Source organism: Micropterus dolomieu, linkage group LG10, assembly GCF_021292245.1.
Source record: "Micropterus dolomieu isolate WLL.071019.BEF.003 ecotype Adirondacks linkage group LG10, ASM2129224v1, whole genome shotgun sequence".
Lineage (NCBI taxonomy): Eukaryota > Metazoa > Chordata > Actinopteri > Centrarchiformes > Centrarchidae > Micropterus > Micropterus dolomieu.
The window spans coordinates 12280618-12303922 of NC_060159.1; the positions used below are offsets into that span (position 1 = coordinate 12280618).

Below are 23305 nucleotides of genomic sequence, written 5' to 3' on the forward strand. Positions count from 1 at the left end.
TCTGTCCTGTCTAGTGTCCAGTACCTGCTATATAGTCTGTTGTGGAGTTCCTCTCAGATATTGTTTGGTCAGTTCATTATCTGTTATTTAGTTGGTCTTTGATTCCATGTCATGTTCTTAGTCTTGTACTTTAGTCCATGTCTTTAGTGTTTACTCCTGGTCTTGTGTTCTCTGCTAAGCTCTGTACTGTGTTCTAGTTCTGTGTTCTAATATTTTGTAATGTGTGCGTTTCTGTGTTGTCGCTTATTCATTCTGCCCCAGATCTGCTTGTCATGTCAAGTCTCTGTTTTCCTCTGCTCTTTCTCTGCCTCGTTAGTCTCATGTCTGTCACCTGTGTTGCTCCCGCCCTGCTCGTTAGTCCCTGTGTATATATACCTGGTGTTTCTGTCTTGTCTTTGTCTGGTCATTGTTCATGTTACCCTCCAGTCTGTCGTGCGTGTACTCTCTGCCTGCCTGTAACCAGCCTTGCTTGTCTTGTCTTGTCTTGTCTTGTCTTGTCTTGTCTTGTCTTGTCTTGTCTCGTCTCCCTGTACTTTTGGATTTCTGTTAACCAGCCACTCTGTCAGTAAGTGTGCTCGCCTTTAGTTTGTTTTCCATCAATAAACCCCCGTTGAACTATACCTGGTCCGCTCTGTGTCCTGCGTTTGGGTCCTCCAACCTGCCTCCACACCACTAATCGTGACAGAACGTCTCAAATTGTTTTCTCATTGCTGACAGGTGCTCAGACGCTGATTGGAATAGAGAGGAGAAATCGTGTGACGTGCCTGCATCAGTGATAAAGTCTGCAATGCTGGGGAACATGTCGCAGTTCCCTCGACTGATGCGGTCATGCCAGAGTTCAAGTTTTTGTGTGAAGGCGTCCACTCTGTCTGCAAGAAGCAAAATATGAGTTTTGCAGCCTTGAAAAGACAGGTTGAGTCCATTCAAGCGATCAAATATATTGACCAAATAGGACAGAGACGCAAGCCACACAGTGTCATCCAGATGCTTTGCCAGATCGGATTTGATTTCTTTCAAAAACCACTTCACCTCCTCTCGCAGCTCATACAACCGCTGTAACACCCACCTCCTGGAGAGCCAGCGAACTTAAGTGTGCAGAAGCAGCTGTTTGTGCCCTGACCTCTCCTCTCCTGACATCTCCTGGCAGAGGACCCCAAACAAGCGAGAGTTTGGCGGTCATGATTTGATGAGATTTATAATTTTCACGGATTGGTTCAGCACGGAGTCAAAGGGAACCGGAATTTTTTTAGCAGCTAGTGCTTCGCGATGAACCATGCAATGTGTCCATGTCACAAGTGGAGCTACTTGCTGAATGCGAGCAGCTAGGCCACGCTCACTGGCCATCATTGCTCGCGCAACATCCGTGCATAGCCCAACGCATCAGTCCCAAGCCAAACCATTTTCCCAGATAAAAATATCAAGGACATTGAAGATGGCTTCTCCTGTAGTGTGCGACTGAAGAGGCCGGCAAAACAGGACATCCTCCTCAATTGCCCTGTCCTGCAGATACCTGAAATAGGTGAGGAGCTGTGCCTGCCCAGCAACATCAGTGGATTCGTCCAGCTGCAGCGTGTAGTAAGGACTCGTTTTAATGAACTGTATCAGTTGCTCTCTGATATCATTAGAAATGTCTGAAATTCTCCTAGCGACTGTGTCATTGGACATTGGTACTGCACCGAGTTTGGCTGCTGCACAATCTGCTATCATTATTCTGCATGTCTTGCGCGGCCGGCAAAATGAGAGTTTTGGCAATTGTATGTGGTTTACCTATTTGCCCTGTTGGTCCTCACTAGAAATCTCTCCATTTTTGTTTGGTTTTGAAATAATTTGGATGTGGATTAATTGTGTTTTCAATAAAGTTTAGGCTATGATGTAACAATGTGTGCGTGTGGCTATGTTGAGAGACTAGTATCGGGGGCTAATCGGTCTGGACTTAGGCACGATCTTTACAAAAAACTAAATAAAGATTTTGCTGGCAATACAGATATTATTTTAAGACTTAACGAATCTAACGTCAGTCCTTTGTCAGTGAGAGGGTGTGTGTGTGTCTTAGTCGCGTGGGTGTTGCAACACAGTGAAAAAGGGTAGTTAGCTAAGTGCACTGCCTAACAGTTAAAAAATAATGGCTAGGGCTGAGTTGGGGATAATCTTTAAAAAAAAAAAAAGACTGTTTGTGGGATTAGTCTTTAAAAAGACTGTTTGGGTTTTGAAGTATAGGTCTCCAGTAAATCGAGATTGATAACAGATAGACTAGCGAAAGCTAACACGAGGCACAACTTGGCAAGAAACTAGACTAGAGTGAATGGAGCTATGTGAGTCAAATGCAGTGATTTATTTTTGTGTGAGAGTGAGTGAAGAAACATTTACATTTACGCCCCGCTCTGTAAGCCAGGGCGGGAACAGCGGCGGCCATGCGCAATTCATTTGCAGCCTAGACGCTGAGTGGTGTGTGTCTGCTCTCTGCTCTGACTGACACACAGCGGCCAGCAGAGCGAGATGCTGCGCCGTCGCGGTGGAGACGGTGACGTTAAGTTCACTCCAAACTACTCAAGTTGTTGACACCTTCGCTCATTAGGCCTACATGCAATAAAACCTTCCCGAGTAAAAGACAATACTGTACATGCATGCTATGATTTTTTCTCATATATCATACTGCATGACAGCATGGGCACAAGCCGCTCCCACTGCAACCAAACGCATAGGCTCTCTATACAACCGAGCAATAAAAATTATGGATTAAAAACCAATACGCCATCATCACTGTACCATCCTTAAGAAATATAATGTAATGAATTTTGATAGCTTTAGCAATCTTTGCTTCCTTAAATTGATTCACAAGTGCATTAATCATTTAGCACCTGAGCCACTAAGTTCATTTGTTGAGAGACAAAACAGCATTCGAGTCACTAGGAGCTCCACAAATCATGACTGTAAAATACCATACTGCAGGACCAGCTTTGGACAGACGACCTTCTCCGTGAAGAGCTCTAAACTCTGGAACTCCATCTGACATCAAGACTGTACCTGACTTTAAAATGTTTACTTCCAGGCTTAAAAACTGGTTAAAGACAAACCAAAAGTGTACTCATTTTTAATTATTGTAAGTAGGTAAGAGTTGTATATGATATGCATGTTTATATATCATGTTCATATTTTTTTAAATGAAGTAGTGAAGTATGTAAATTCTATTGTGTATAAAAGCCCAACCAGGGACAGGAGTTGAAAATTAGCATTAGCTATAAACTTTATATGCAGCACTTCAGTGACAAGCTTTGTTTTGACACTGTTTGTTTGCATTGTCCCTGTCAAATAAATAAATAAAATAAAAAAATAAATCAACACACCTTGTCTGTAAGGTAAATCATCTCTGTCCTCAGTCTGTCATCCTGTAGGCTATGTTATTTACTAGCACAGCTAAAGTTAACTTGGAAATTACCGAAATCTTAAAAACAAGGTAACCAGGTATCGTTACCTGCCAGCACAGGGGAGGAGGAGTGAGTTTTTATTCTTTCTAAACATCACTCAGTATTATGATGTAAACATTAATGTTGCTGCTCTGGAAACAGCATTTAGCTGTATTTAAAATATTAAATTGTAATCCTATAAATAATTTTAAAACAACCAGGCATTTAATATGCACACTTCAATATATGTTTGGGTCTGGTCTTACCAAATAACCATCACCAAATAATACTAAAGTATCGATAGTGGTATCACTAAAGAATATGATTGTTAAGCAGTCTCAATAAGGGTATCAATAAAAATCCCCATCCCTAAATGTGTGTGTGTGTGTGTGTGTGTGTGTAAACCAGGTCTGCATGCTGACAGCTAATAAGCTATGATAGCTTCCTCCATGTTGGACTCTCCTGCTGTCCATCCAGTCAAAAGCATGAAGGCATATCAGGCTGCTCTGCTACCTCACCCTCTCCAATTACACCAACACACACAGATCCAGATCTGAATGTTTCTATCTCGGTTCAGTTCCCAGATAAGACGCCACGGAGCGTTTAGCTGCTCAACATGATCGTAGCTGTCATCGACTCCACACAGGTAACAGCTGATCAGGACTTCCCTCTGCCGAACCTTTAGTCTGGTTCTGCTGGTTCTTATTATAGGTGGGAATCGCAGGGTACCTACAATACGACACGATACGTGGCTCACGATAACGATAATATCACGATACAGCAATTCTGCAATAATCGATATATTGCTTGACAATCCTAAAGTGATGCATCACGATAGCTGTCTTAACTATTAATACAAAATGCCTGTCAAAAAGTACTATTTGCTGTAAATCCAAACTTTTAGAAAACAGTACAATTCTGCTCAGTCTGTAAATAAAACTACAGAGTAACTATGAAATTATTATCAAAACATTTGTTTATAAAATGCAAATTCACTGAATTATTTACTGCAAATACAAATTGCTGTATACCACCTGAGTCCAATCACATATTAATAATTGTTCAGTAACAGCATTGTGCCGCCCTTTCTCTTCCTACTGAAAGCTGTATTTTTAGGCCACTGGGAATATTAGGTTTGAGTTTTGACCCTTTGGGGTTGCTGTAGCTGTGTGGAGAAGTAGTAGAGTAGCAGATCAAGACAGTGAAATTAGCAGCTCTTTATTTTATTTTTCACGCAGAGCTCAGAAAACACGTACCTTAAGTATTTGCACAGTATGTCACTCAGGATGTTCTACATGTGAAGCAAAATGTGTAGTTTATGTTAAGATTGTATTTTCGCGATTGTGATGCTAATACTTAATGTAGATTCCCATTATATGTTAGCATTGAGCTAACTGTCAAAGCGCTTTTTTAAAATTAATATTATGTTTTGATATGATGGGCCGGACGCGACCCTGTATGCAGGATAAGCGGTTGACGATGGATGGATGATGGGCTGGAATATCGATACAGTATCATGGAAAAATGTACAACGATATATTGCCATATCGATTTATTGTTACACCCCTAGTTCTTATCCAGGTTGTTTTCTGTAAGCGGGTCTCTCTGTGTTGCAGCTGCAAGAGCTGATGTGTCACATGATGATGGGGAGCCTGGTGATGTTCAGGAAGGACTCTGCTCAACATCCTCAGTGAGGCACTCTCAGAGGACACTGTCCTCGCGGCTTCCACATGTGTCCACCTGTCCTCGTGGCAGCTTCTACTTCATGTGTCCACAGTTTAGTCTCTAGACTGGGAGACCTTCGAGCAGTACAGCACCAGGCACCTGTTCCTGGCTCACAGCATCCCCCTGGAGACCATCTTCCCCATCCTGCAGCAACTTAAATATTAAGGTGAGTGGTGTCTAGGAGGTAGGAGTCAGAGGACTGATCAGACTGGAGGACAGGGACCCTTTGTCCCTGTCCTCCAGTCTGATCAGTCCTCTGACTCCTTTTTTCTTTGTGTTCCTAGAACACCTGGAGGCCTTGTCCTGTCTGCTGCTCCGCAGAGAGAAGTATGACAGGAACACACCTGGACACTCGTCTGAGAGACTCCTGGGTCCCCGTTAACGTCTCTGTCTGTGTGTTCCAGGTCCAGTGAGGAGATGGTGAAGATGGTCCTGAGTCGTCCCTGTCACCCCGAGGACCAGTTCACCACCAGCATCCTGAGACACTGGGCGTCCAATCACGACAATAATTGAATAATTGCGGCTGGGAGAACGCGTCAAGGCCCAGCTGATAAAGAACAACAACAACCAGCCCCGCAAGAGACACAGGGGAGGACAGACAGGCTTATTGATCGCTTCAGGAGGGATTGAAAACTGATAGCTGATTGTGTCTGTCTCTGCCAGTCTTCACTCAGACCCCCGATCCTTCAGGCTCTGCAGCACGTTCAGGCCAGCTGTGACGAGGTCCACAAGATGAGGCATGCGCGCGCACACACACACTGGTGACATCACTGCGGCGGCTGATGATATCACTTCCTCCTCCTGCAGGGTCAGCGACCTGTTCGCCCTGGTGGAGGAGTACAAGGACTCCCAGACCGGTCCTCCCAAGTCCCGCTGTAAGGCTCCGGCATCCTCACCTCGCTTCCGCCCACCAACAACGAGGAGAGCGCCTCCAGCAGCGGGTCAGTAAGTAGCCCCACCTCCACCTGCTGTCCTGCTTAATGAACAAGCGCAAAGGATGAGCGAATGTGAGAGTGGCAGAAAGTGACAGTGAAAGTTAGCGGAGAATAAGATCAACATTAAGTTGTCAGGTTACAGCTCTGTCATCTACTGTACATCCCGATAGTTAAATCTAAGTGCTGTGTTGACCACGGAGGAGCTGAGGTTAGAAACGTTAAAGCAAATTAGGGATGCAAACTAGCTAATGAGATTATTCTTTTGGATTTTGATGTAAAAATGAAATGCTTGTAATAATACAGAAGGGAGACGGTTCTCATGTTGCCTATTATTTATGTTAATTTCTACAAATATATAAAGCAGTAAATTAAGACACAAAAGGCAAACATGAACTGTCCTATCTGTAATGATTCTGAGGTCATGTTAACAGTATTTTCCTGCCATTATAAGGTGGTGAGGCTCAAAACTGCTTGGTGATGCTCAATGTATATAAAATCACTGTGGAGAGCATCAAAACCAATCAAATGAATTTTCCCAGATCTAATGGTTAGAATTCAACCCCAGTAGACTTATTTAGCAAGTTTAGCTTTTGGGGTGTAGTTTATTATTGTCTCCCTGTCTGCTCCCCTCAGTTTATCCATCAGCAGTAGGTTATGTTTTTTGTTTGTTTGTTTGTTGTTTTTTTGTTTGTTTGTTTTGGGTGGGGGGGGGGGGGTTCTGGGTTTTTCTACCGGTGATCCTTTTTTCACGTCAGCAGGTGCACCGCATGCCAGCTTGTTAATTACATAGTTTATCAATGTCATCGTCCATCGGTGATTCATTGTTGACATTGTCCAATGCCAATTTTGGAGACATCACTCAACCCTGATTTGAATACACTGATTTACTCTGCAATTAATTTTGTGACTGCATTTCCTTTGTGTGTTTTTAAATGTCATTCATAATGGTCTTTAAAAGTCTTAAATTTGACCAGGTGAAACCTGCAGAAATCCTGATTGTTCTATTACCTCATCTACCTGACTTAAAAATTTGCATAGTGTGAAACTTCTTATTTTAAACAATCTTTATTAGCTATCTTTATTTGCTTATGATTCCATAAAATTTCACATTTAAAGCTCCCTTTTATATTTAAGTAAAAGTGCTGCAGTCGCTTTTTCCACAAAACACAGTAAAGAAGAACACAAAAGAATGAAAACAGATTGATTATCAAAATTCAATCAAGCAGTCAATTATTTAGTCTATTCAGCTTTATGCAAGATGTGCCTTATCAAATATAGAAAGTGGAATTTAATTTTAATAAGCATCAGTGGATCAATGTAATTTAGTATGCAGTAATAAAGGTTTTTTTAAAAATGTATTATATTTAAGTTAAGGTTTACTCAAATATTATTACCTCTACTTAAAAAGTTCTAGGTAATCAGTTTCCACAAATATTTTGAGTATTCTGAACTTAGTCAGATTTACAGTGATCATGTTCACTTATTTGCCTTTTTAAAATGTGTGTGTGTGTGTGTATGTTCATCCTGTATGTTTGAACTGGTCTGGCATTTGATACAGTCTTGGCTGAGATGACACAACACTCTACATTCCTTGACAGCATATTGCAGCATAAAAAGACTGACAATTTGAGTTCAAAGTGTCTTTCCTGTTGAAGTGTCCGTGAGCAAGCACAGATGATTTCCCTACATTAATTCACGAATTCAAGTGTCACCTTGGAGATATTGCTATATTTTAGACTTTCCATCATTATAAATAATCACAGCAACATGGTTCTTTGTTGTCTGTGTGTCAACACTTAACAGATTAAGTAGATGGTCTGTGGGTTAATATTAATGTTTTTTCATCTGCACACAAAACAGAAAAAGATGTGATTTAATGAGTTTAGGCACAGCACACATTGAAGGCAGAAACACTTTGTTCCTGCGGCTGTGCCTCAATTAACTGAGCCCTTTTATATTATGTGACAACGGCTACAAATACTATTCGGGTTAATGCATTAATTATCTTAATTACCTCACCAGCAAAATCAGTCATCTTATAATGAGTCTGTAAATTTAGAGATGGAAATTCTCTAACGCAACTATCTTAGCTTTTATGTGTTTATGCATGCTGTTCAATATTTTATAACAAAGTGTCTGAAGCCCCTGTAATGACCCAAAAAACGCTAATGTTACTACAGTATTACCATGCTTTTATAATAAGTCTTGGGCTCTAACAGCCCTGCTGAAATAACTGGAAGTCATTTATGCGGGGAAATATCTTTGGTGTTTTTTTTTTTTTTTGTATATCTGCCTGTTGGATCTAAATTAAAATTTGCTTTAAGCATGGCAGTCATGGATAGCTCATATATTTATATTAAAAGTTATGGGTGAAATTTAGATTTTTACTTTAAGGGTAAATGCTCCTGTTAAAAGCCCTCTTTTTCTAACCTAAATTGGGCTTTAACTGTGGAGCATAACATGACCTCTTCTCAAACCAGGTGTATCACATGGTATTCTTTGCAATGTGCTGTTTGACCACATGATGGCGCTAAGCAGCAGCTGCTGGTTGCGTTGTGTCCAGTTCAATGACTCAACAGCAGCAGCAGAGGAGAAACTCAGTATGCAAGTACAGCTACAATGCCCCTTATGTCCCTGTTATCATTGTATTGTGATGCTAAGGCGGAAAACAGCTGCACATCAAAACTACATCAGCTATACTCTCCTTTTGTCTTCCACATGAGCACAAAGCAGCACAGCAGCAATAAGCAGAAGGCCCTGATGTGTAAAAACAAAAGTCACTATTCACTGTTGTCCTCATGTACCCTCTAACTGTATGTACAGTTGTCCATCTGCTGTGGGGGAATGATTGAGAATGACAGGCAAGAGGTACAGCAACAGATTTAGTAACAGTTTGTCAGGGTGTTCAACTGTTCAGGGTAGGTCCGCATGCAACTTTTAAACAAGTGAGCAGAATCCTGGGAGGCTGGATTCTACCTCAACATTTCTAAATTTAACATTATTTTCCATGGTGTACCAGACAATAGGGCCCCTGTCATTTTTTAGTATGATGTTCCCACTTAATGGTAAAAACCCCCTCCTCTCAAGTCTTTTTTTTCTCTGTGGGACTTTGCTTGGATGTTTGAGATTCATGCAGAATGATGTATCTTATTTAAGCCCCATTTCTCAAACTCCTGGTCCAGTGAAGGATGACCACTGTGGTGGCAACAGTGTCCTGGACGGAAAAAGTCCAGTAGAGATAAAGTTGTTTTAATTACTTTAGGATAGTTACATGTCCTCAAGGTGACAGGAAAGTTAATCAGTTAATGTTGTTCAGAACAAAAACACAACTGAGTGGACTAGGAAATCATAAGTATTAACACTGCATAATCTTTAAGGACCAAATTACCTTAAATATATGCGCTCATTGTGGCCATTTCAGGACTATTTCATGAGGAGAAACTCAACTGGGATAGTCGTGGGTTAAGACACATTATCTGCAACACAACAAGGACAATGTTATGTTGCAACATAATTGTTCCACCAAAAAGGTGATTATTTAACACTTTCTTTGAAGCCATTGGTCCCCAGTTCCAGAAATCCCCACTTTGTATAAGAAGGTGGGGGGGGGGGGGGGGGGGGGGCACATTAACTAACAGCTCATTTGATTTATTTTACAGACGAGCTGTCCTCCGCCTAATACCCTAATCAGCATTCATACCTAGCCGTGATGATTCGAGACAATGCTTTTTTATTGAGGAAGTGATCTCACCCTTGAGTGCCAGAATCAGCCTTTTTTACTGCCCATCTCCTCAGGGCCTCATCCATCACCAAGGTGTCTGGGCGCTACAGCCGCTAGACACATACTAACTCATTTAAGCAGAGGGACATACGGGGATATATCACTCAAGATCACTAACTCACTTACTGACGGCTGATGTGGTGAAACATCTCCAGCTTGTTCCAAATCCATTGGTGTGCCCCGTGAGTTTTAACCACAAGTAAATAAAGAGATTTTTTGGCTTCTGCTGACAGATAAGGAGGGACGAAGGACAAATGGGTTGCTTAGGATCTATTCATCCATCTTTATTCTTCAAGTTTTGCTTGCATTGTCTCCTCTCCTTGTACTTACAAACAAAATCACATGCTTCATGTCACAGAACCAGTCTTGACTGATTGCCACTGAAAGCTGCATGTCTCTCCAGTTAATACTTCCTTTATCGACTGTAAACTCAATCTAAAACCATGTAATCCTACAAAATATCTGCTGGTTTAATCACCAGTCTAACAAAGGTAGAGCATTGCTCATCACCGCAATAATTTCCAATTACATTTTCAAAATGAGTAGTGTAAAAAATATTGGTGACACTTCATTTTAACCCCCCTTTTTAGCATTTATTAGCAGTATATGAACAATTAAAGTGAGACTTTGTAGCTTGTGCGCAGCCGCCACTATGGGTATGTTCAGATAGAAACAGTTAATGCTAAAACCTGCAGAGTAACAGTGGCAACAACTCAGTAATATCAGTTAGACAGCATTATCTAAAGTTAGCTAACGTTAGCCACCATAAGCTGCTGCTGCTGCTTTTTATTAATTATAAATTAAACTTTTCATTTGTATGAATAATGTGTCTTTCAAAAGAAGACTTGCTTTAATAATGGTTAATAAATGGTGAGGATATTTTAAATGTTTATTAATGTATTTGTCAGCAACTATAACTGCTCATGCAGTGTGTAAGAATAACTGGTGTATACCGGTAACAGTATGTTACAGATAATAAATGATTGACATTATAATGCAAAACACTTGTAACAACACAACACAGTTGTATAAAATGTCAAACTGGGATTGGCTCCAGCTCTCCGCGACCCTGTGCACAGGATAACAGGTTGACGAAGGATGGATGGATGATGTGATAATGAAATATGTATGCATTAATTTTATTAACAAAGTACTTAATAACTTAACAACTTACGTCTTCATGCTCCATGACAGCTGAGCAAACTCCATTTATCCATGAATGAAGGCCACAAGATGCTGCTGAAAGCCTGGGAAGAAATCAAGTAAGTGGACCTTCAAGGTCAACATGTCTTCATGAGTTTTAAACATATTTCTTTTAACAGCTTTAAGACCGCACGTTGTTTGTACACAGTTAATAAATGCACCCTGTAAGGATTTGTTCTTGTTTGTTTGATAATATATCAAATCCTATGTGTTTATATGCTCCTTGGAAATGCTGAATAGGGGGGTTTAAAGCAAAGCACTACCAAAATATATACTTTTCTACCTAAAACTATAAATACATGTTCAGGGGGGGTTCTGTTTCTCAGGATGATTGTATGATGAAGCGATGAGTCGACTGCCTCTGCTTCTATCAGCCTCAAAAGGCATCTGATGACTGGCACTCCTCGGAGCCCCTGTTCGACTTCATTACATTATAGCTGTTAATTTTAAATCTCCATCCAACTGGGCTCTGATGGCCTAAATGTGCCATAATGGGCCTTACTTGGAAATGACAGTGCATTGTTAAGACTGTGCAGAATAGACTGCACCCACTAACCAGCTCATAATGAATTTGTTTCAAAGCCTTCCTGTCCATCATCTCTTTATTATTAAGAAAGACGACACTCAAATGATTTGAGCTTTGCATTAAGGGGTTCATCTTTATTGCCCAAGAATCCACCTGAGAATGAAATAACACGGCACAGCTCTTCCAAACTAAGCTTATTTGCATCTTTAAACATTTCTGTTGGCATAAGACATGACGTACAGTATATACAGCAAAACGTACAGTAGATACATTTAAACTGGCATATTGCTGCCATCATCTTGTCACACAAATATGCACGTTATAGTGTCACAGTACCTTGAGTAAAATAAGGAGCAAGACTTGGTTGTTTTATTCAATGTACTGAGATTCCTTCCGATTTTAATCCCTTCATTTAACGTGTGCGGAAAAAGACAAATTTCAGATATAACTAACTTCACACAAAACACACAAACATATTTAACAGAGAGCCATCACCAGTTCCCTCAAACTTTATGGCTAAAAGGAAAAGTAGTGCACAAATTTCATCCTACACATAGACTTATACCGTGGAAACGACATTAAATGCCTCCCTAATCCAGATTATACAGTATGGCAGCCATTTTACATAGTTAAAGTTAATGTCTATGGATCTACAACAACTCTACAACATTATGGTCATCACGTACACACTCCAATTATAATCATCTTGAATTTCATGATATGGTATGATATCAGTGCTGTAGCAGAGAAGCTAGTAAAAAATTATCTTACAATGATATCATTTAAAAATCTTTTACAAAATTATTATCCACTGTAATTGCTTGAATCTACTCTTCATTAATGCCACATTAGTAAATAAAAAAAAGCAAATAAACAGAGCCACTTTTAAATAAATATCACTTTTGCTGTTGTATCCTGACATTAAGTACTCTTTCCCTGAAATGTTCTTCTAAAATCAGGAGGCCGGTTATTGTTTTCTAAGATTCTGACCACTTAATTGCTTCCTTTTAATCACCTATATATGAATGTAGTGAATAGATAAGATACTTTTGTGATATACAACACAGCAGAGATGGAGGTTTATGTGTGTTTATGTCTTACAGGCCACATTATAGTATTCTGGACATTATGCTGGTATTATTCAATAGTATGAGTCTTTACTCTTTGGTAAGACATATACCTTTTCTATACAAAAATGACAAACAAAATCAAATCATCAAAAGGCTCTCTAAATGCACTAGAATGCAGATTAACAGGCTTCAAGATGGATGAAATAATCCATGAGGATTTTCAAGTATCAGGTGGTCTTTTGACAAAAGAAGCTCTACTTTTGGCATGTAACTGTAAATATCTCTAGAAGGCGACTTCTTCTGCTTTACTGCTGTTTGTCCAGTCGTCTTCAACCTTCGAAGCAGGTCGACGCTCTTCGATTATAGTCACAAACAGCAAAGATGTCCTTATCTTCAAGACACTAAATGCAAATTAAACTGCTTCATTCACTTCTATTCAAACTTTCAAGGAGAGAAGCAAGGGCGTTGCTCTAAAAATACTTCCCGGCGACTGCAGATTCAAAACTTTATTGTCAAAGCTGAAATGGACAAATACATGGTGTCAAACCCCAACATTACCCGTGACCCTTCACTTCCTGTCATCCTAACCCCTGCGTCGGGAGGTCAGGAAAAAGCTAATGGCTGTCTGTGTTTAGGTCAGGCTTTGGCCTCTAGCAGTTCGAGGAACAGTTTGTGCATGGGCACACGGCCGTCCTGTTTGATGCTGCAGAAGTGCTGGACAGCACGAGCAGCCGTCTGACGGAGGAGAGGGAGGGTCATGATCAGTTTGCCTGCCCGCCGAGGGTCCTCTGGGTGGCGGGTGGCCTCGTAGTCCTGTAGGGCCCCGTGAAGGACATCCTGGAGTCTCTGAACTGCCTCTGAGTCCTCAATTTGCATGGAGTCTGTAAGGAGAGGTAAAAGTGAGGAATTAAGGTAGGTCAACGGATTTAACAAGTTGTACTTTTTGTTTTTTACAAACCAAGAGCAGAATTAAAAAAAGCTGGGATTTTAATTTTATTGCACAAAACATAAAAAATACAGAAGAGTGGAGGTAAAGAGAAATGAACACTAACAGTCTACAGCCAAGCTAGTGGCTCCGTGAGGCTAAAGTTAGACACAGCAGTGCAATGACCTAAATGTTAACATTAGCATGGCAACATGCTCACAATGACAATGCTTATATATAGCAGGTATGTTTTCCATGTTCATTACCTTAGTTTAACATGTTAGCATGCTAACATGTGCTAGTTATCGCTAAACACAATGTACAACTGAGGCTGATGTGAATGTCAAAGCCAAGTTTAAAGAACAACTGAAATTATGACCTGCTGGTTGCGCTAGAGGAATGATTATGTTTCATCCTCTGGGGACCATGAATGTCTTGTATGTAATGTCAGTGGAGGAATGACCAACTGATATTGCCGTCCATAGAGCCTCAAAACTAGCATGGCTAAAGATTGTGCAGGCACAGAGCCAAAGAGCCTAATCTGTGTAATAATTACTTTATACCTGAGTTAGCGAGCGCAATAGCTTTGAGGACCACAAACTCCTCCTTCTCCAGCCCCATGGTCTTATACTTCTTCACCAGCTGCAGGATGGCGTTGTTGAGGTCAAGCAGCCCGGCCAGCTTCGACTGCTCTTCGTCCATGATGTAGTCCTCAGCATATACCAGTTTGTCCTCCAAGGCCAGCGAGCGAAACACCACACGAAGAATCAAAATCTCCATCCAGCCACTCTGTAGTAGACTCATCTGGTCAGCCAGAGAGAGGGAGGGGAAGCCTGGAAAGATGAAATAATAAACATGGTCATTTTAAGCCTGTAAAAACAGCTGTAAAATGCTCTGGAGGGAGCTTTCTATAGTCGGAGAAGTTGACCTTTGATGATCTCATCAGGATCATCTTGGATTGGGCGCGAGATTACAAATACTTTACAGAAAACTTGCTTTATAAACTGAGGGCACTGAGTTTGAAAGAAGTGATCATTTAAAGGTCCTAAAAAGTTTAATTTAAGATGATTTTAGTTGCATTATGGAAATTATAGGATCCAGCATTTTTTAAGACTTGCTATACTAAGGACAAAAAAATCATTCAATCATGTCTGCCTTTGTTTCACAAATTCTTCTTTTAATCTGTCCCCTTTAAGGAGTGGCAATTCCTTAAATTGCTAGAGTACCCCTTTTAAATAATTGAGTTAAATGAAATGATATTGTATCCATATTCCCTCATTGTGCTACTTCTATTTAAATTAGTGATTTCACCATAGTCCCCAAGTATAGTCAATGTGTGTTTAAAGCAATACAGTATTTAGATGCAAATTATTTTAATTTAATTATTAGCATTAGCGTAGCTACTGCAAATGTTGTTTAGGTCAAGTAGAAATAGCTTTTCGCAGGGATAAGATTTAGGGAAATACGCTTTTTCAATTCTGGTCAACAGATAGATTAGACGGTTAATTCCACTGTCCTATCTGTCCATTAAATATAAAGCTATGGCAAGCAATTAGCTTAGCTTAGTTTAGCTCAGCGTAAAGAAGCAGCGGGAACCGGCTAGCCATACCCCCAAAGCAAACAAAATCCAGCTATTCCAGTTTTAGAAGGTTCTGGTAGGTGGATTTTGTAATCTTTGGAGGTAAGGCTAGCTATTTCCCCCTGTTTCTAGTCTTTATGCTTAAACTAAGCTAACTGTCTCAAATCTAAGATACAACAGAAGTTTCAGTCCTCTCATCTACCTTTTTTTGGTTAAAATTCTTTGTAGCTGCACTGAAAAAGTTTACATGGGCCTCTCTGTCTTCTTCTCCTCTTATTTTTAAAGCCAATGGCGGTTTAGTTTAATGATAACTACCACACAACTTTAACGGGCTGGTGGTCTTCATGATAAAAATAACTTGTGTGCAGTATAATAGCATTGATGAGACAGAATGTTCTTGCAGCAGAATGACTCCCTCGTAAGACCACATTGCAAAGGGCATAAGAAAGGACAGAGGGAGTGACTAGGTGGTGAATTTAATTACACTCTGTTGGACACACCTACTTTGATTGACAATTACACCCCACAGGAGCATGATTAAACCCGCTCACGTGCCCCGCATAAACCTGCATGTACACACTCACACACATGTTTACTGTAATTAAATAGATGATTTTACAGAGCGAGAGGAGGAAGGGGAGGCGTTTGTATTTTTGACACCATCAGTGATTGTTATCAGGATCCATTGCGCTTTACAATCACCATGGGGACATCAGTGGCGCCCCTTTCCCCACTATCGCTCCCTGATTGATTGGAAACGCTGTCTGTGCACAATTTCATTGGTCGATAGGGATCAGTATTCTGCCACTGGATCATCGATCAGGGACAGAGACCTGTGTGAGTGTATGTGTTTGGGCCTGTGTGATGAAATCTCAGGCAATATATTGATAGATTTTAAGGTTAAACCTTCAATAGAGAGAAAAGACCACATTTTAAAGGGTCAAATGATTTTTTTTTTTCAAAGCACAGGGCACCGGGGACAATGAGGAGAGGAATGTTGTCTTGCCAGTGTTAGCTGTATCATATCAACAACAACACAAAGCCAGTCACACAGTCGCGCTGACACACACACACACACATTTGACAGCCAACTTGCAGCACAGATTCAAAACGGCCAAAAGCAAAGAGGGCAGTTGGTCTTTAGCCAGCTCATCTGCCAGTCTGGCCCTCAGACTTCAGACCACATCACTGTCAATCTGCCTGATAAGAGCAGACAGGGAGGAGGGGGAGTAGCCAGGACAGTAGCCCCATCACACTCACCTCCCCCTGGGCAAAGAACTCAGATGGCCTGGGCCACTTTGCCCAGGACCCTGGTCCTGCCAGCGATGAGGGCCGTGTGGCCTGCCACTCATCCAGAGCTGATGTGACATGGCCTTTACGTTGCTAGGAGGGGGGCCAGTCTTTTTTTTTTTTAAATATCCATTCTCTTTGTGTATGTCTCTTCTATCTACCTTTCTTTCCTGGTCTCCTGCCGGTTGAGCTGTCTTGGTCTCTTTTACCTCCTCAACCTGTTCCTTGAATTATGCTTTTGTCCCTTCCTTTTGTCTTCTGTCTCATGACCTCTGTCATCTCAAGTCACTCTAATCTTTTTCTCTTTACCTGCCATTTTCTTTCTCTGCTTCTTTCTGTTTTTCTCTCCGACCAAATAAAATCCTTCTTTGATTAATAAAGTTAAATTAGATAGATTTTTTGTCTATAGAATCTTGAAAGTAAAGAAAATTATCTGAGCACAGTGTATTAAATTTAGTCTGACATGCAACCAAAAATACGTAACATTGTATTATGATTACAAAGCTCATTACAGAGTTTGTAAAGGTATAACAAGTGAATGTTGCCACAAAGCTGTTCAATTTGTATTTTGTTAAGGGAGTAGATTGACGTTTTAAGAAATATGCATATTTGCTTTCTTGTCAAGAATTAAATGAGAGCATTGATAACCAATCTCACATCAGTCCATTGAATATCAATCATCAGCCAGCAGCCAGTTTGCATAGCTTAACGTAAAGAGTGGAAACAGATAGCATTCCTGTGTCAGCAGGCAACTGCACCTACCAGCAAAGACAACAAAAACGGTAAAATTGCAAATTGTAATTTAGCGGTTTCAAGTCTTAATGCTAAGCTAAGCTAACCTGCTGCTCCAGCTTTTTTTACTGTAGAGCGGTATTGATCTTCTCATGTAGCCTAGCCATCTGCAAGAAAGGAAATACCGTATTTTTCGGACTATAAGGCCTTATAATCCAGAGCGCCCTATATATGGACTAGTTGTGCTTAATGACCGCGAAGCGATTTTGTGTGGTACACGGCGCTCGTAGTCATGAGCGTTGCGGAGTAATACATACAGTAGGCCTACTGTGCTTCACCATAATATTACAGTGTGACCCCAAAATGGCACCTGTCAAGAGACATGCTTACAACGCAGACTTTAAACTCAAGGCTATCACTCATGCAGTAGAACACGGGAATAGAGCAGCAGCGAGAGAATTCAACATTAATGAATCAATGGTACGGAAGTGGAGGAAGCAAGAAGATGACCTGCGCCAAGTAAAGAAGACCACACAGAGTTTCCGCGGGAACAACGTGAGATGGCCACAGTTAGAGGACAAAATTGAACAGTGGGTTATTGAACAGAGTGCAGCAGGTAGAAGCGTCTCTACAGTCTTGATTCGAATGAAGGCAACAGCGTTAGCACAGGACATTAATACCAATGACTTTCGAGGCGGGCCTTCTTGGTTGTTCGTCTCTATGTGCTCTGTGATGAACTGGTGACTTGTTCACGGTGTACCTGCACCTGTTTTTTAATAAAGTTTGACTGACTTATCTGACTGTTTTGTTTCGCTTAATGTGCCTTATAGTCCGGTGCGCTTTATATATGAAAAAAGTTAGTTGACAGTGCGCCTTATAATCCAGTGCGCCCTATAGTGCGGAAAATACGGTAAGTAAATTTCACAAAATCTGAACGATTGCTTTAAACAAATGTTGACTACTTGTTTCAGCAGTTATCTCTGGGTTAGTTTAGCAGTTAAATGTGCTATAAATGTTTTAGCGAGAAACACGTTGGATTTGGCAGCTTTTTTCTTACGAATTATTGTCCTATTATCGAAAGGCCTATTTATTTTCCACAACTCGCTTGATGAAAGCTTTTGTTTGATTTTATTTTCCTTTTTGTGACATTTCAAAACTTTGAGGGTAATTTGCTTGACAGATGGATGAATACATTGCTCCCTGGCTCTCTCTCTCTCCCCTCAGGTGGGTATCTGCTGTGTGTATGGCCGCCTCTCACCGCTGCTCCACTCTCCCAGCCAAACCCTCCACTGGCAAAGGGCTACAAATACACCCATCAGTCGGACTCAGTCTGTCTCGTGCGCTAACAGTAAAGAGCCGACAATGGGAGAAACGAGGCAGACAGCAGCAGCCTGTGGGGGTGATGCTCTTCTTCCTTTTTTAACAGAACAATGGAAATGCTGTTGAGGGACACCAAGACACACTGAAATTGTTGCTTCATGTCCACTGTGTAGGAAGAAATATGGGGGGGGAAGCAAATATAGCAGTGTTACAAGCACACACACACACACCTGCTTTGTTTGTTTTGTAAGCATTTCAGAGACAAGACATCAACAAAAACCCAGGTGTTTCCCTGGGGATGTTTTGGGTGTGGATAACCACGGCTCATAAAGCAGTCAAGGCTTCAGTTGGAGGAAAAATGGCGATAAGAGAACAGGACAGAATAGAAATCGAGAGAGATGATAATGACTCTAGTAAACTGATCATCCCTGGAGCCTGTGTCTATCCTAGGGTACATTATGATTCCTTCTTCGTATTTGAGAAGCTGGGAGCGAGTATTTGGTATTTTTGCTTGATAAATTGCGTAAAAGCGTTATTCAGTTGTCAAAATTGTTATACCGCTGGAACAATTACTTGCTGAACCAATTATTCAATCAACAGAAATTTAAGAGCCAACAATTATTTTGTTCCAGCTTTTTTAAACATGAGAATTTGCATCTTTTTTCTGATTTACACCACTGGGTTTTGAACTATTGGCCCGAGTAAAACAAGAGATTTAAAGACATCAACTTTCTGCTTATTTCAAAGGCTAAATGATTAAGCAGATTGTTTAATAATGAAAGTAATCGTAGGTTGCAGGAACAGGAACGCACCCTTAAGTCGGATTTCCAACTCGGAAAGTAGGGAGAACCTCACAGACCCCAACCTCAAAATCCAAGATGGCTGCTACCGTAATCAACAGTAGTGGAAGCTGTACTAATTTACTGTTTATCACACTTATGTCTTATTTGTGTCTCATTAAATCATACACACAGTCCTGTCCAACTTATATCTGTAAACATGTTGCTATGGTGTTTGTATGTGCAAAATACCGCGTAATGCGTTGTTATCAGCTGATATTGCTAACAATGGCCAGAGGCATCCATCTTGGTTTTCCGACTTAAATCTGTTGTTCTACTGGAACGCCGTCAACCTCCGAGGTAAATGGAATGCACCATAAGTGCAAGGGGAGTTGTAAGTGTTGTAAATGTCTCCAAAGCCATGTATCAAAAGCAGACCTGCAGGCATACGATCACAACCATCAACATAGCAGCATACCAGCGTTTTAATCCCCACTAATCTGTCAGAATGCACTTCCCCTCATATTTTCATCCTCTCATTCAAAGGAGAAAAAAAAACAACTCTGGACATCCCTTCTGCTGTTCCTGTGTCAGAGGAGAAGCTAAGTGTGTTCCAAGTGTCAGGAGGATATCCGTAATTCAGAGATGGACACAGCCCAGGAAATGAATTAAAACTCCCAGGTGGCCACTGGTCATCTGGTTGATATATTAGGAACACACATTGGTCAGCAAGGGCATGGCACACAGCGTTAATGCAAACACACACACACACACAGAATGACTGACAGTTAACACACAGCCACGCCAACATGCTCTCTCTCCTCTGGGCATCCAGCGAGTGTCTTGGCAACCACAAGTCACAACAATGTCCTCCTGTGATCTGATTATAGACTTAATGTGAGCTAATGTGTGCGGCGGATTGTGTGAGCGGACCTCTGACTGACTGACTTATAGCGGAGGGGTTTTATCCTGAATCGTACCTGGGATGTGTTTAGCCCAGCTGATGTTGACCACCAGCTCCCTGTCAGCCAGGTCACACAGTGTGGTCAGAGCCTTGATATCACTCTCAGGTACAGTGGGGTCCGGCATGGCGAAGATGCCCTCCGGCTCGGCCACCAGCAGCAGAGACACTACCTTGTTTTCTACCACACCGCCGACAATGACTGAGAGAGACGGAGAGAGAGTAAAATTAGATTTCTATTATCATAACCACCTCTCTTTAATCAGGTGATCTCAGTGAGATTATGCATAATTTAACCAGTTAACATGGCCAGTTACACAAAAGCACATGAACCATGAGAAACAATGGTCACCCAGTAGCATGAGATGTTTCAAAAATCCTTTGTTATTCGTTCCATATAGCCTATATGATGCAACATAATGGATCTACTGGTTACAAAAAATGATTTAAGCTCACAAACTGAAGAAAATCTAATAAGCTAGCAACATAGAAATGACTAATGTCCTTAATGTCTGAGGGAGTAGAGATAAGTTCATCTCAAACACTACTTAAATCTGTGCTGAATTGTTTCCCGACCTATTGGGATTTGGGACTTTTGCAATGAAAATGTTTTTGTTGCCGCCCAAATTTGGTGCTTTTGCATCAAAAGAGATAAGAGTTTTATTTATGGGTTGAGAAAATGGCCCTACTTCTAAAGCTAAATCATTTCAAATCCCACAGGATGATATGCTGAAAATGGGGCTGTTTTTCTTAGCTCAAGTTTTGGAGATCCATTGTTTTCACTAGAGAGCAACAAAGTTCATTACAGGAATTCAAACCTTCCCATTTCTCCCTTCAAAAACTATTAATGCCAACTCAGAAGCAAATAGTAGCTATAAAAATGATGATGCTATGACAGACAACACTACAGAGAGCATGATTTGACTGTTTTGAACTCGCAGACCACAATACAGACAAAATCAGAGCCTGTACAATAAAGGAATCCATTTATATAGACTCACTACCTAATAATTATGTACAGTCATCTTTAATATAAGCTTTTGTTTGTACACTTACATGTTCTTTTCTGAGGCAAGGTGTTCTGTGGATGCAGATAAGGGCTGTTCTCAGCGTCTATTCTCCTCTTGTACTTCTGTCTGCCGCCTCGAACGCGGTCCAGACGCACCCCTACAGAAAAACAAACACGGGACATTAATGTTGCATTTGGCATTAACAGTCACGCTCAAAACGTACTCACCTGGGTGTCCTTATATCACATGGTGGAGTGCTCAACGCTTTCACTCCCATGCACTGGATACATATGCACACAAAAAAAGTTTCTTAAGTACGTTTATTGACTCACAGTAATTTCAAATACAGTTGAAAATGTCATTTCTTGTGTCTAGACTGTATGATTATCGAGTAAAATCATTGTCAACCTTTTTAAATAAAGGTTCAATTTTATAATTAATTTATTTGAAAAATTTGTGGAGTTTGGAAACAAGGTTATCAAAAAGTAATTATAATAGGGTAGATGAGTATTTATAATGCAAGGACCATAATTGATCATATTTCACTAGCACTGATGAAACAGCATTGATGAACAGAGTAGTGTCTACAAAGGGACTCCAAACAAACAGACTTGTATAACAATAGACAACATTTCAAACCCACTTGGATCTTCAGTCAGTATGCAGACGTTAACTTTTTTAGTTCAAACAAGTAATCTCTTTTATGATCAGAGGTTTCATGTTGAACCTGGTCAACCATCAGAAAGTTGCCCATCATCTTCTCATGTGTCTCAACAAGGAGACTGAATGGGACACCTGCACAGCAGCACGCATCCTGTAACATGATACCCAACAACTTTAGAGCAGCAGATGACAACTGCTCATCTTAATGAGCATTGTGCTAACCTTGTCACCATGCTGATGGGAATTTAAGCATGCGGGTGTGCAGGAATGGACTGGTTAGCTGGCATACCGGGCAAATGCCTGGTGGGCCAACGTTTCTTGGGGTTAAAATAAAATAAATCTTCAGATGGCTGCCACCAAATGCGTGAAAATAACGATATCTTTGCTACTTGTGCTGCAGTAGCTTCAACATCATCGGTAGTACCCGACGTAGTGCAAACACAAGTACTAGAAGGAGTAAAGGAGAGCCGTGGCCACTGTGAGGCAGAGGAGGAGGCATGAGACAGCGAAGCAGAGGAACAGAGAGAGCAGGAGGAGAGTGGAGGTGAAGATAAGCATGGAGTAGCTCAAACTGTAGGGAGGGAGCAGGGAGGTAGGGTAATTTACACTGGGGACGCTGGGGACATTTACCCACCACTTTTTGAAAGCATTTTTTAAAAATGTTCTAAAATGTTAAGAAATGTTAATTAACAAATGAAAATGCTTTGAGAAAGGTTTATTTGCACAAGAAGAAAATATGCAATGCAGGCCCTGTGTGTGTGTGTGTGTGTGTGTGCGCATGTGTGTGTGTGTGTGTGTGTGTGTGTGTGTGTGTGTGTTTGTGTGTGTGTGTATATAGGGGGCAGTTAGATAAGGTAAAGCTGACTGGATTCATGTCCATGGAGGAGAAAGACACATACTGGGAGTAGCCTTTTCCAGGTGCATCCCTAAAGAAAATGTGTTCAGCGAGTGTGAACGTGACTCAGGAGCCTTTAGTAGTGGTGCTGGGTTACCCGATCTATAGTACACAGTGTGAATGGCCATTGTGGCCCTGAATAGATCTATAATGGCACTCAGGTCTGAAAGAGATATTCTGAGGGTATAATTTGCCACTTGAGCCCTCACTGCATTCCTTCTGCCTCCTGTATGTATTTTAACTTAGGGTGTATTATGGAGAGCATGCATGAACATCCATAGCATTAAATAGTAAATAAAACAATGTCCTCTTAATCAGGCATGTAAAATGTGCTGTAGTTTATAGGAAGGTTCTTAGTTTTTTGCATCACTGGTTTGTGAATTTGGTGTCATTTTATAGTTCAGCTATTACCACAAAAACCATTTGATAGAATTTCTGCTTTATTAGTTAATGTACCATGAGATGGGAGAAGAGTGTGTGTGTGTGTGGGGGGGGGGGGGGGGACCA

At 40.9% G+C, this 23305-nt stretch overlaps 1 protein-coding gene and 1 long non-coding RNA gene across 6 annotated transcripts in view; one reads left to right on the top strand and one right to left on the bottom strand.

Moving 5' to 3' along the window:
- The first annotated feature begins 4990 nt into the window (after positions 1–4990).
- Positions 4991–19285, top strand: LOC123977599. Of its 2 annotated transcripts, none has more exons than XR_006826710.1 (6): positions 4991–5295; positions 5534–5852; positions 5937–6070; positions 11040–11107; positions 13280–13556; positions 18395–19285. It is a non-coding gene; the product is annotated as an uncharacterized LOC123977599 (long non-coding RNA). The 2 variants fall into 2 exon arrangements; XR_006826711.1 differs by lacking the exon at positions 4991–5295 and adding an exon at positions 5436–5456.
- The window catches only part of LOC123977598 (estrogen-related receptor gamma-like), a 34896-nt gene continuing 23271 nt past the window's right edge, over positions 11681–23305 (bottom strand). For all 4 annotated transcript variants that reach the window (XM_046060409.1, XM_046060411.1, XM_046060410.1 and 1 more), the window contains exons 5-8: positions 21287–21397; positions 20250–20432; positions 14133–14402; positions 11681–13525 (exon numbers count right to left, since the gene is read on the bottom strand). In XM_046060409.1, coding sequence (XP_045916365.1) covers positions 13281–13525; positions 14133–14402; positions 20250–20432; positions 21287–21397 — 809 coding nt within the window. In that variant the 3' untranslated portion in view covers positions 11681–13280. The remainder of the gene's footprint in view (positions 13526–14132; positions 14403–20249; positions 20433–21286; positions 21398–23305) is intronic.